The 13,492-nt window shown below is 39.2% G+C and overlaps 1 protein-coding gene across 1 annotated transcript; it reads left to right on the forward strand.

Annotated features, from left to right (window-relative positions):
- Positions 1 to 3,532: 3,532 nt before the first annotated feature.
- slc5a6a (solute carrier family 5 member 6a) lies at positions 3,533 to 11,563 on the forward strand (the record flags this gene model as incomplete). The annotated part of the gene is made up of 16 exons (XM_083898466.1): positions 3,533 to 3,658; positions 4,599 to 4,820; positions 5,408 to 5,473; positions 6,244 to 6,295; positions 6,381 to 6,448; positions 6,838 to 6,992; positions 7,076 to 7,216; positions 7,610 to 7,739; positions 7,933 to 8,021; positions 8,325 to 8,437; positions 9,235 to 9,302; positions 9,505 to 9,591; positions 9,718 to 9,911; positions 10,032 to 10,135; positions 11,199 to 11,320; positions 11,399 to 11,563. 16 exons carry the CDS (start codon positions 3,533 to 3,535, stop codon positions 11,561 to 11,563), a joined length of 1,902 nt encoding a protein of 633 aa, XP_083754592.1.
- Positions 11,564 to 13,492: the final 1,929 nt, after the last annotated feature.

Here is a 13,492-nt window from a genome sequence, read left to right on the forward strand (position 1 = left end):
CTCATCTTTATATTGTTTTGATTTGCAGCAGCATACTACTGTTCGCTATGATAGAAATTACATGGCATATACAATAGAGATTCCAAACATGGCACAAGCAACTGAACTCATAATATCTGATAATCTGGTAGATTTCACTCCATATTACAGGTATACTCACAAGGATGTGACATATGTCCCTACAAAATATTATCTAGGAGATGTGCTTGGGCTACACAGAGCCTCGTCTGATAGACTGTAAAAGGCACACTTAATGTGTTTGCCTCTCATAGAAAAACTGTCCTTCTTGACCATTGTTTATGTTTTTGTTGTTTCATGATTCTTTTTTCTTCAAATGAACAATCAATTAGCAGTCAAATGCTGATGCTGCATAAGCGTGCTCTTTGATGCAGGATGCAATTGAGTCAAGGGTCATTTCATTTTGGCCATTTTTGGTCATTTTGTTTTGTTTGTGGGCCATGTTTTCATCCAACATGATAATTTGTATTATGTTGTAGGTTGTGTTGTATAGACCAGTCTGCTGTGATATGATAGATATGAAGCAGCAGGTTCATGCAAAGAAAATAATCATAATAAAAACCTTTAATTGTCCTTGTTTCATGGCATTCTTAAATTGAGACATTGTTCATATGGTCTTACTCTTAAAGTAAGGCAAATTATCTTGTTGCCCTACTGGGTTTTATCGTAAAACATTGTTATACTCTGTTTCTGGTTCATTCTAGCTCATAATTAGCTGGAATATCTTATCAAGAAAAAGTAAGGCATACTTTCTTAAAATTAGATAATTCTTCTGATGCAAAACATACTTGTCAAGATTAATATTCTTTTTGGACAAAAAAATAAGACTTATTTTCTTGTTACAAGGCTTTTTTTACTTTCTTGAAATTCCTTTTTTGCAGTGTGGACACACAAGTCCTCTGAGGCTAGAAGTTTGTGTAAAACAGTGTGCTCTGCTGTGCAGCCACTCTTCCTACCTCGCCTGCACTCTCGTATTTCACAGGGACAAGGGGGAGCTACGGTGGAGCTGTGAAGTACTCTGCCTGGTGAGGTGCCAACATTCACGGTGAAATGTACGCACTGTCGTCACTTGGTCTGGAGGTGTAAACATCGCATGTTTTATCGCCTATACTTACACAAAGTGGAACCACTAAAACATGACTGAGTCTTGTTTTTTCACATTTTGGGGACTGGTATGGCCCACTGAGTCCCAAATATAAGTACTAAAAGATTAAAAAGTTGATTTTGCACAATAGGGGACCTTTAAAATCCCAGCATGCTCTGCTGGTGTTTTGCCGCATTCCACAAATGGCCTCTCCTCTGTTGACCGCAGTCGCTGTAAAGGCTAGTTTTATTGTGGCAGCAGAGATCGCAAAATCAGCCCGGCCCTTCAATGAGGGAGAGTTTGTGAATAAATATCAATGTTGGCCCACGACTTTGTTTTACATTTTGACATTAACTTTTCATGTGACATTGTTTTGTTCACTTAGAAAGACATTGTGATGTATCGCTATATGATTGTCTTGCAAGGAAAATATCACAGAATCGTATCGTGATGTTATTGCTATCTAGGACCATGTATCGTGTGTTTCGTACCGTGAGGTAACCTGTGGTTCCCAACCTTAATGTGTTCCAGTTTTTTGTTTTTGTTTTTCTCATCTCTCGCATTTATCTAAATATCAAAGTTGGCACTACACACTGTTGCCCTTCGTAAGTCACCTGCCAAGTTTGATGCCTGTCAAGCTAACAATTTGACAATTATGTAATTAAGAGTGAGACGGAGGTATCCTGCATATATAGATTTATGTAGATAATACAATCAATAAATTAATGTAAAAATATTTGTGATCAACACCATATTTCCTGGGAAATCCTCACTTTGGTTTCATATGATGAAATTGTGGATATGGTTTTCTCTTTCGTGGATCCTCAGATAATCACAGCATGGAGTGTCCACTGCTGACAGCAAAAATAAACCCCATAAAGTGAAGCATTGAAAGCAAAGGAGTTGTCTTACAAAAACATAACAAGGTTTTGGGTTTTTGTTTGGTCGAAAGGAAATCTTTGTTTTTGTAAAGGTTGTGCAGATATTGAATGATCTGTAACAATATTGTCATAAGTCATTTTTCTGTTGTGTGGGTGTTTTTTTTTAGGAAGGGTTTGCTGGATTCGTTTGCTTCCATAGTGATCATGATGGGATTGGACTAAGTCTCCTACCTTTTAGGGAACACACAAGTCTGAGCCTCCAGTGTGAAGTGGAGCAGCAGCAGCAGCTTGATCTCAGGAGTTTGTAGTAAGTACACTGCTATTTTCTTCTGTAACCTTAGCATAGCATATTGACAGTTTGTGATTAAGTGCTTTTTGTATGAGAGAATGTAAAAAAAAATGCATGTTTTTTGTTAGAAGTATTATTCCCCAGCAGCTTTATTTAAGCATTAAATCTGTTTGATATTGTTGTTCTCTTGTTTAAAGCAGATTCTTTAAGACTGTCTCTCCACTTAAATCACAAACTTTCTCGACTTGTTTAATGCTAAATGCTGTACATTAATTTCTGTCTCCTGAGTTTTTGTAGCCTCAAAGTGAAGTAAAGTTTTATCCCAGTGGTGACTTGCAGAACAATGATGAATGTTTCTGAGTAATTACATTTTTTTTATACACCCATCTGTCTACTATCTGTGCGAAACAGCAGCTACAACTGTGCTCATGTTATAATATGTCTGTTATCATGTGTCCATGATGCTGAATTTGTGCCAAATATGTCACTGAATGACTAGTCAGTTTTATATTTTATGACCTGCCTGTTTTGTAAAGCACGTTGTACAGTGAATTTTGTATAATGCTCTAAATAAGTTTCATTGTTGCAGCTATTATTCTTGTTTTTGTTATTTTTTGAGTGTCTGATTATAAATCGAGTGTTATGAGGAAAGTTTAAAAAAGGGTTCATGCTTGAATGATGCACAAAGCGTTTTATTTAGACTCTAAATAGTAATGTATAGCATTGTAAAATATCTCAATATTGATGCAATGTGCCATTCGCTGTCTATTCTAAAAGTTCATAGATTTCTATAATGTGTATACATAAGTGTGAAGTGCATGTTTATTTATTGCCTACCTTGACTGTCTTTGCTGCTGTACATTTCCCCATTGTGGAACTAAAAAGGATTATCTTATATGAATAGTATAAATACATAATTTACAGTAGTTATGTAGTATAGCTCTGCTTCATCTATCTGTTTGATGCATTTAAATTGTGTTTTTTTTACCCTCCTTGTATTAACTAAACCTGCTGGTCCATATCCAAACGGGAAACAATATCACCGTTTTTATGCTGTTATTACATTGACTGTTATAAAGTTGGTTCTTGTTATTGAATGATCTCTGCTGTGGTGTGTTTCACTCACCTTCTCTCCTGTTTTTCCTCCCCCAACTGGTCTCTCCTTGGTGCACTACCCTCTCTGACTGTGTGCCCCTCTGCAGAGGCAGTGCGTCCTACAGCTTTCACTGCCCCGATCCTCCCTCGTCCTCTTGGGTCATCATGGGGGAAGTAGCCCTGATGCAGTTCACCACGGTGGATTACGTCATCTTCGCCGTGCTGCTGGTGGCCTCAGCTGGCATCGGCCTCTTCTATGCCTTCTCTGGTGGTCGCCAACGCACAACACAGGTACACTTTGATGTCGGAGCCTCAAAAGATTTTTTTAGGCCTCCATGCTATTGCAACAGCCAGTAAAAGGAGGCGTTTTATTTCTTTGGTTTAAATGATTGTCCATTTAAGTGTCAATCCCCTTTTTGTGAACACATTTGAAGAAGTCCTGTTGTTTGTCAGACATAATGATGAACTGATTAGAATATTGGACGTTGCTATCTGATATGCTGATATTGTTACCGATTGCGTCCAATTTATGTAATGAAATTAATATTTTGCGTACTCCTATTATTGCAGATGTCCACTTTACTTCTTTGTGAAAAATAAAATAACCAGCATGGACATCAAGGAGGTAGCAGCTTATTCAGCCTACTCTTTTAGACATCAGTCATATCGAGGCAATAGGTTTGTTTGCCGATGTCTGATAACAAATTTTAAAACAGTATTGGCCGGTACTGATATTGTGCTGATAATTTCGTGCACACTGAGACAAAGGTCAAGGTAGCTGCGTGTGATCTACAAAGTATTAAGAGCTTCTCCCGGACTGAGTTTATCTGTTTAAATGAAGGTGAAAGATCGAGGGCTCACAATTTTTTGACCTCTTGAAACATGGACAGGCAGACGCACTATACTTGCATTAAGTGCAATAAATACATTTGCAACTCAGTCACAGCAACGCTTGTGACGTATAGACTAAAACATGTAATGAATCAATTATGAAAATAATAGCTAATTGTAGTGTATGTTACATGTACTTCAGTCTACAACCACATGTAAGAAGTTTGGAGAAAAGAAAATTGCTTGGATTAAAGCAACATTGCCACGAAGTGTAAAACTGCTAGGTGATGATCATAATTTTTGTATTTGTTGTTTTTGAAGTGTATTTTTTTTTTTTTTGGTTTCTTTCATGTTTTCAGTTTTTGACGTTATATTTTATTTTGATTTCTTTTAACCACAGGAGTTCCTGATGGCTGACCGTTCCATGAGCTGCCTGCCTGTGTCTCTGTCTCTGCTGGCCACGTTCCAGTCCGCTGTGGCCATCCTGGGCGCACCGTCTGAGGTGTACACCCATGGAACGCAGTACTGGTTCCTGGGTTGCTCCTACTTCTTGGGCCTCCTCATCCCTGCTCATATTTTCATCCCAGTCTTCTACAGGCTGGGGCTGTCCAGTGCCTATGAGGTACACGCCAATAGAGAATTGGCATAAAACCAATCACAAATTAGTCAAGTCATGGAAGCACCACTATGATGGATTCATGCGTTTATTCAACTGTGATTGTGTTTTTCAAAACAGTTCTTAACTGTAATGTCCTCTTTCCCCTGTCTGCCTGTTGTTTTTCTGTTTTACACACTCTCTCTCTCTCTCTCTCTCAGCACTTTCTCTTGCTTCCTCCTATGTCGTCTTTCTCAAGTATGATCTCAGAGCTCGGTTTTCTTATCTGCTCCTTGACCTTTCTTATCCTTAAAGTGTTAATGTCTAACAGGAAGAACCAACATGTTCTTTTTTTTTTATGTTATCTTTAATCAGAGTTGTGAACCTCAAGGCCACTAATCAGTCATTTGCTGAAAAAAACAGTAATACTGTTGTAATGTTTTGAAAGAGATTGATCTTAAAAATCTGGCAGAACCTAAAGTGAGGGTTCTGTCACTGACAGCAGTCATCCTCGGCACTGATAACTCTGAGATGATATATGCTCAGCCTTTTGATTTAGTTTTTTTTTTTTTGTGTTCTTTTTGTTTTTCTTTTACATTCTCTCCTCTCAACAGTATCTGGAGCTGCGCTTTAACAAGACGGTTCGCGTGTGTGGGACTGCAACGTTCATCTTTCAGATGGTATCTTGTTTTACCTTGTACTTTGTATACGTTTTTTTAATGTTTCTTTAAATTATTGGATAGTGTAACGATTGCGGGAAGTGCAGTCATGACTGTACTGTAAACAAACACTAGCTGAGAAAATGATGTATGAGTATGTGTCGACTAACTTGAAAAGAAAAAAAAAAAAATCCATAAACCACGAACATGCAATACACAACATCTGTCTTTTGCAAGTGCACAATCTATGAGCTGGAATTGATAAAAATCTATGTCTATTGCAGACAGGGCTGCGACAATTACTCGATTACTTAACCAGAGGGCATTTTCAGCTTCTTAAAAGTAAAAATGTTTTCTGGTTTCTTTGCTCCAAATAACAAAGAAATCCTTAAAACTGACATTTGAGAACATTGTTTTGAGTGTATTTTTTTTTAATGTAGAGAAAGAACAGACCAAAGGAAAAAATAAAATTCACTGGTAATTGCATTCCAGCTGCCTGCATCTGTGGCCCTTGAGAATGTCACACTGACCCTTGTAACATTTTTATTATGGTTTGCATTTCCTTCACGAGGTTGACAGTATCTGTAGTTTCTCCAGTGAGAGCATCAGCAGTGTCATCAGGAATTTGATAACATGACCTGAAAAACACCATATATATCTATGACTCAAATGTTAGTTAAACACTTGTCGGCTTAGTCAGTTGTTTTCTTTTGGTTTTTTTTAAAGCTGCTAAGTTTTATTAGATAATGAGGTACTGACATGTTATGATTCATCTTCCTTTTTCTTTGCAGGTAATTTACATGGGGGTGGTCCTTTATGCTCCAGCCTTAGCACTCAATGCAGGTAAGATTTGCATTTATCACATTTATCATTACACTACACAAAACCAGCAGTAATTCACAGCTGTACCTGTTTATTGTGCTTGCAGTGACAGGCTTTGACCTGTGGGGGGCAGTGCTTTCCATGGGATTAGTGTGCACTTTATATACAGCTCTGGTGAGTGGCTCAGTTTATTAAACTTGTTAACATCAGGGAAAATGTGATAATGTTAACCACTTTATTTATAGTTATTAATTTATATTAATACGTAATAATACATTTCTCATTTTGGAGAAAATGTTTGTGTCCATGCTGATGTTTGAAGGCTGATTTTCTGCTAACAGACAGCAGGGGGAGTGGCGACAGTCCCCATTCTCCCAGAAACAAGACATTTAATTAAGCACAAGGACTCTGAAGCTTTTAAATGAGTCTAAAGATACTGCATAGTTTTAAAGTGTGTCTGTCATTAGCACATATGTACCTAAAAATATACTTTGTCATATTAGTCTTTACAGACTCGAACATGAACTCGCTGTAGTGTTGATGTTTGTGCTGCTGTTACACAGGGAGGCTTGAAAGCTGTGATCTGGACAGACGTGTTCCAGACAGTGGTGATGTTCGTAGGCCAGCTGGCAGTTATCGTGGTGGGGACCATTCAGGCGGGGGGAATAGGAGAGGTCTGGAGGAAAGCAGTCAATGGAAGTCGTATTTCTGGACTAGAGTACGTTGGGAAAACTGTTACTGTTTGTTACTGATTTTACTTGTACTTCAGTAAGTCTAATGCTGCTTTTACTCTCTGTGTAGCCTGAACCCAGACCCTCTGGAGCGTCACACCTTCTGGACTCTGGGTGTGGGGGGAGTCTTCCTGATGCTGGCTCTGTATGGTGTGAACCAGGCCCAGGTCCAGAGATATCTCAGTTCACGCACAGAGAAAGAAGCCATCATGTCAGTATCATTAACTTCTCACAGCATGCTTTGCCATTTTATAGTAAACATACAGTACAGTTGATCACATGGCATCTTGGTATGTTCATAAAGAAGTTATTTCTTCTCACCCTAACCCATTGAGGAAATCATTTAATTTTTGTGGTTATAAGGAAACTGTGGCTCTGGCAGAGGTTTGATTTTTTTTGTGCTTTTTAAATGACAGGGCCTGTCATCATGTTTATATGCTTGTTTTGGGACATGCATTTTCCCCTGAGGGATTAAAAAATAAAAGTAAAACAGTTTTTTTTTAAGCTCTCCCAGCCCTTGTGTGACTGTAATTGTCACTGGCCTTTTTGTTCCGTTTGCCAGTGATTTCTGATTGTAACTCTCACCTGTCATGTCCCTTTTCAGATCCTGCTATGTGGTTTTCCCCTGCCAGCAGATCGTCCTGTGTTTAGGTTGTCTGATGGGTCTTGTCATGTATGCTCGCTATGGTGAAGACAGTCCTCTGGTCAAGGGCTATGTCCAAAGTAATGACCAGGTGAACACTGTTATCTGTTTTGAATATACAGTATTACACAATTTATCCATCCATGAGCTGTATATTCACTAATCGTTGTCGTCATGGAACAGCTTGTCAGTACGGCTGACCCTGATCAGGTCAATCACAGAACTTGTGTTTTTATCATCTAGAATTATATTGGTGCGTCCTAATGTTAAGTTTCCTTGTGCAGATGGTGCTGTACTTTGTGATGGACGTGTTCAGGGACCTTCCTGGTCTCCCAGGCCTGTTTGTGGCTTGTCTCTTCAGTGGAGCTCTCAGGTAAATAACCCAAGTGAACATACTTATAGGAAAAGCCTTGTTACATGTCATTTAAGAGGTGTAATTATAGTTGCCGAACTTCTGTCCGGTTGTCAAAGAAACGCCTTTTGTCAGTGTACTACTGTTATGCAAGCTGTGGTTTCTTTGAATAACAATGCCCAGAAATATTGTGAGAATCAAAACCTTGCCAAGTGTATAATTTTCTACCACCAGCTCCACAGGACTTGAAACGTCTCATTTCCTATGCAGATACAAATATAGAAATACCATTGACTCATTTAATCCTGTTTTTGTCTCACTTAGCACCATCTCTTCAGCCTTCAACTCCCTAGCAACAGTAACTATGGAGGACCTGATTAAACCTTATTTTCCCAACATGACTGAAGCTAAAGCCACGCTGTTATCCAAAGGACTTGGTAAGACGGGTGTTTTCAATCGTTGTCGCAGTATGTTTGTGGTGTTTCCTGAATGAACACAGTGCATTGTTGTCTTTGGTACTTGTAATTAACTCTTAAATACTGATTATATTTACTCCGATGAACATTTGGATGAAAAGGGCCTGGACATGATTAACATGCACCCAATTAAATAATTCTAGGATTTAGTTTATTTAAATGTATTTATATCGGGTACCGTGTTCAAATACATTCAGCAAGAGAAACTATGCTTTGCACCAGATATATACAGTATAATATGTAGTACCAAATGTCAAGATTTAAATACATTTATGCGTTATATGTATGAGTTATAAAAATTAGCACAAAGTGTAAAATTAATGCTGACAAGACTGATTACTTGATGACAGGTACAGAAACCAGTGCAGGTTTTCAGATGAACGGCAAGCTTATTTCGAAAGTTAATGGCAAAGGCAGAAGCATTTAGGAATGCAGCATTGATTATACTGGTGTTTTTCTCCTGTATGCTTGTTTGTGTGGTTTTTTTTGTACATCATATTTTCAGTTCAGTCAGTTTCGGCCACTGGTTTGAATGTGTTCAATGCCATATCAGCAGTCATCAGATCATTACTGTAATGTCAACTTTATCTGCAAATTTGCAGGGAGTTTGAATATTGCCCCTCAAACACTGAAACTCAATTAACTGATTTGTATCTATTTATTGCTGATAATGGTTTAGGAAAATTGTCTCATGAGGAAACATTTCACAACAATAGCACGAGTAAACAACTGAATATTTGCCATCATGTGCTCCACAGCTTTGGCCTATGGCCTGGTGTGTCTGGCAATGGCCTACCTCGCCTCTCTAATGGGATCTGTGCTGCAGGTAATGATGTCTTCACTGTTATGTACAGTTTAGTTTTGGAGCATTAATAATTCCATCTTTAAATGAGGTGTTTCTCTTGATTAGACGATTTGAACGTCCTTTATAATTTTTATATAAGACTTGAATCAATTTGCAATGTTTATCTGCTGTACAACAAATAGTCCTTCACTGCACTGACACACTCGGTCATCTGTCCTCACAGGCAGCCCTCAGTATCTTCGGCATGGTGGGTGGCCCCCTGCTGGGCCTCTTCTGTTTAGGATTGTTCTTCCCATGGGCAAACCCAATCGTGAGTCCCACTTTAATTAGTCCCGTTTTGCTTTTGTGACCACTGATGAGCTGTAATATGGGAACACAACAGTAATAAGATGGTCATGACAGCTGAGCGTCCTCTTCCCTCTGCTACTCTCCTCAGGGTGCAGTGGTTGGTTTAGCAGCAGGTCTCATCATGGCCTTCTGGATCGGCATTGGCAGTTATGTGATGCGCATGTCCGGTCCCACTCTACCACCTCTTAACGCCACTGCTCTGCCTCCATTTGATAACATGACCACTACTGTTATGAGCGCACTGGTCTCCGCCACCACCTCCACTATCACTGCCAAGCCAAGGTAACTCATAGATGTCAAGAACAATCCTCCGATTGTGTTCATCAGTACACTTTTAAGTGAATGAATCTGTTGTGTTGCTCTATTTTCCTTAATCTGTCCTGTCTTTCATGCTCCCTTCAGGCCAACAGGTGTGGAAGCACTTTACTCACTGTCCTACATGTGGTACAGTGCTCATAACTCCACCACTGTGGTGGTGGTGGGACTAATAGTCAGCTTTCTCACAGGTAATACACACAAGTTAATAACTAGCTGTATCAATGGTTTAATACTTTACCATTACCATACCAAAATGTTCAGATGATCTTCATCTAGTGTGCCCCAGTACACTGATATGATTGGCAGAGTGTTTTCACACTCGCTCCAGGTCCAAATAAGACAGCATCTGTGTCCAGACCAGGACGGGGGTCCACCTATTATTATAATTATTATTATTATAATTATTATTATTATTATTATTAGTGACCCCCTAGCCTAAAGAGAGACACTACGCTTACCTAAGGCTGCATTGACACTACATGGTGACCCAATTCTGATCTTTTTCTCCCATGTGGCACAAATCAGATATGACCCATGACAGTGTAAGCCGGTAAAAACGCATGAATTCAGATACGGTCAGATCAGATTCAGGCCTCATTCGTATCGGATAAAAGCATTCGCATCTACAATGTAAGTAGACGGATCAGATATTCCCCTGTCGGTGTGTGTCCTTATGGTGTGCAGAGACATGTGAACACCATATATGATCACATGACTCTCTTTAAACCTCTGCAATGGAGGACGAGGGTTCAAACCAGTGGACTCATAAATTTCACAGTAACTTTCACTTCCATTTAGGTCTACTAATCATTTCCAGGTCAGTAGCCACGTTTCCTCAGGTGTTAACCAGTGTTGGAACAGTGTTTTTCAACCTTTTTTGAGCCAAGGTACATTTTTTTAATTGAAAAAATCACGAGGCACACCACCAAACAAAAATGTTTAAAAAATGATACTCTGTAGCCTATATTAACAATTTAGTCATTCTTATCAAAGTGTCTTGAATATTTATATCCATATTATTTGCAGATAATTAATTATTTGTTTTCAAAAAATGTTTTTAGACCAATTAGGTGAAATAGGATAATTTCCCACGGCACACCTGACAATCTCTCACGGCACACTAGTGTGCCACTGGTTGAAAAACAGTGCTTTGGAAGACGATGTACTGCCGAATATTGGCGTCAAGACCTGCATCCTACATGCAAAAATCAAAAAAATCAAAGATGAACATGTGTCCTGTTCACGTGTTAGGACCTATGAAGGAGAAGGAGCTGACTCCAGGAACAGTTTTTCCAGTCATGGGCACGCTGCTCTTCTTTCTGCCCGAGCGCTACAAAGAGAAGCTCTGCTGTGTCACTCCTCTGGCTCGGAAGGTGAATTCAGATTTACTCTCCTCTCTTTGTCCAACGAGCTTTTTTACACCAGTCTTCTCTCTGTCCCTTGTCTACCAGCCCAAAGAAGCCAAGTTGCAGACGTATCATTCGGCCAGGAAAGAAGGCAACGGAGCGTCTTGCTGCAAAGACGAGACCGATAGTGACCGAGCACATGCAGAGGACGAAGAAGCTCTGTCCCAATACCAGCTGGCAACTCACACCGTCCAGGAGACGTCCTTATAATCTTTTTTTTTTTTTATTAATAGCACACATGCACATCGTGAATGTCAGTGGTTGTCAGTTTTTGTTTTTTGAGAGGAGCCACAAAGACAGGTCATAGATGTGAAGTATAATGAGTAATTATTAAGTGTTTGGTGTTTTACACTGACACAGTTGAATCTGTTGAATCTTACTACAGAAAAGCCTTATGGACACTTGAGTATTTATGAGTGGGTGGTTTTTGTCTAGGTACCCACTTTTTTCCTCAAAGATAACTGAAAAAAAAAAAAGCATTTCTTTGACTGGAAATGTGCAAAAGATGGTTGGATATTAAGGAAGTACTTACCTGTGCTGAGTCACAGACTCTGGGTCTGTCCACATGTGTGCAGATGTGTGGGGTTTGAAGTTGGAGACTGGGCAGCTTTACATGCACAATGAGCTGCACCACTTTGGATCTGGATCTGACGAAAGAAAAAACACATTCAGGTAGTTGAGATGTAAAAATTATTATTATTATTATTATTATTTTTGAAAAGAAGATGGAGCCATGAAATCTAAGGATATATTATGAGGAGCAGCGTTTCAGTCATGTCTGTGCCACTGTGATGGTGTTGTGTCTTTATACAGCCTTGGTTTAATACTTAGTCGCCTTTTTGCTGCCAATGATAGGGAACCCATGCAAACAAAGTGTGTGTGTGTGTTGAGATGAGGGCAGACGTGATGTTTAAGTGTGGGCAGTCAAATCAGATGGAGCACACTAAAATAATGTGCTCTATATAGTCAGTACTGACGAGAAAAAAGGAATTACACTGGATTACACTTAATCCATGAGTGGATCTGTTGAAATATACTGTGTGTATAGTTGTCTCGCCCTCCTCTGAGTCGAGCTCCACCCAATGCCTGAAAATGCCAAAAAGTAGGCTGAGAGCTGAGTGGGAGCAGTGCAGGGGACTTAAAGCCCTGGTATACTTCCGTGCACAGCTCTTTTCCAGCCAGAACCGCGTGCAAAGAGCGTTTGGCCGTGTGTGGTTAGCGCATGTGGAAACTGAATTCCCCACTGGTAGATGGAGTATAATATATTTGGTCGGAATGAGTCGTATTCCCTGCATCCAGACTTGTACCGTCAGCCGATAGTGAAGTTGGATAGAGTATACCAGGATCCGCGGTATGCGGCGTGCATTGCGATGCGTGCGCCATGTGCACATAAGTATATCACAGGCTTTATCCTTTGTAGTGATTTCTGACATTGAGTTGCAGCTGTGTGTAAAATCCCCACTGCCAACGAGGTGCTGCATGATTCAAGCCTCCAAATCATCTGAAACTGACTGAATCTTCATGTGATGATCTGATATCAGCATCAGATATCGATCAATCTGTCTTTCATTTGCTTGATACTAGTTGTTTGATTTAAAAAAAAAAAAAAAAAACTGCCATTTTGTGGAGCAGTGTTTCCTAAACCTCAAAAATAATGTTCTCAAATGTCATTATGTCCACAAACCAAAATGAATCATATTTAATTATTTCTTTTTTTATTTGGAGCAGAGAAACCAGGGTACAGTCACATTTAAAAAGCTGGAGAGATTACATTTTTAAATAATCTCTCACTCAAGCAGATTGAATTGATTTAATAGATAGTTGATGATTAATTTAGTAACCTGTGAATCATTTGTTCACATAATCATGCACTTTCAGCTTCATGTGACTTTAGAGCAGGAGTAGGCAACTCTATTTTCCACAGGGAAATATTGACATAGATGGTAAGAAAATAAAACATTGAATTTAGACTTCAATCTCAAGTTGCTCTTTACTTTGAATTTAACTCTTCCATTTAAAACGCATGAAAAAAGTTTAATCCTTAACAACAAAAAAGAAATAAGAAAACATTCACATATGAGATTAAAACAAGCTCCATGTGAGTCGTGCTACAAACAAGCAGTGGTCACTCTCATAACG

Source organism: Microchirus variegatus (assembly GCF_963457635.1).
Source record: "Microchirus variegatus genome assembly, chromosome: 12".
Taxonomy (NCBI): domain Eukaryota; kingdom Metazoa; phylum Chordata; class Actinopteri; order Pleuronectiformes; family Soleidae; genus Microchirus; species Microchirus variegatus.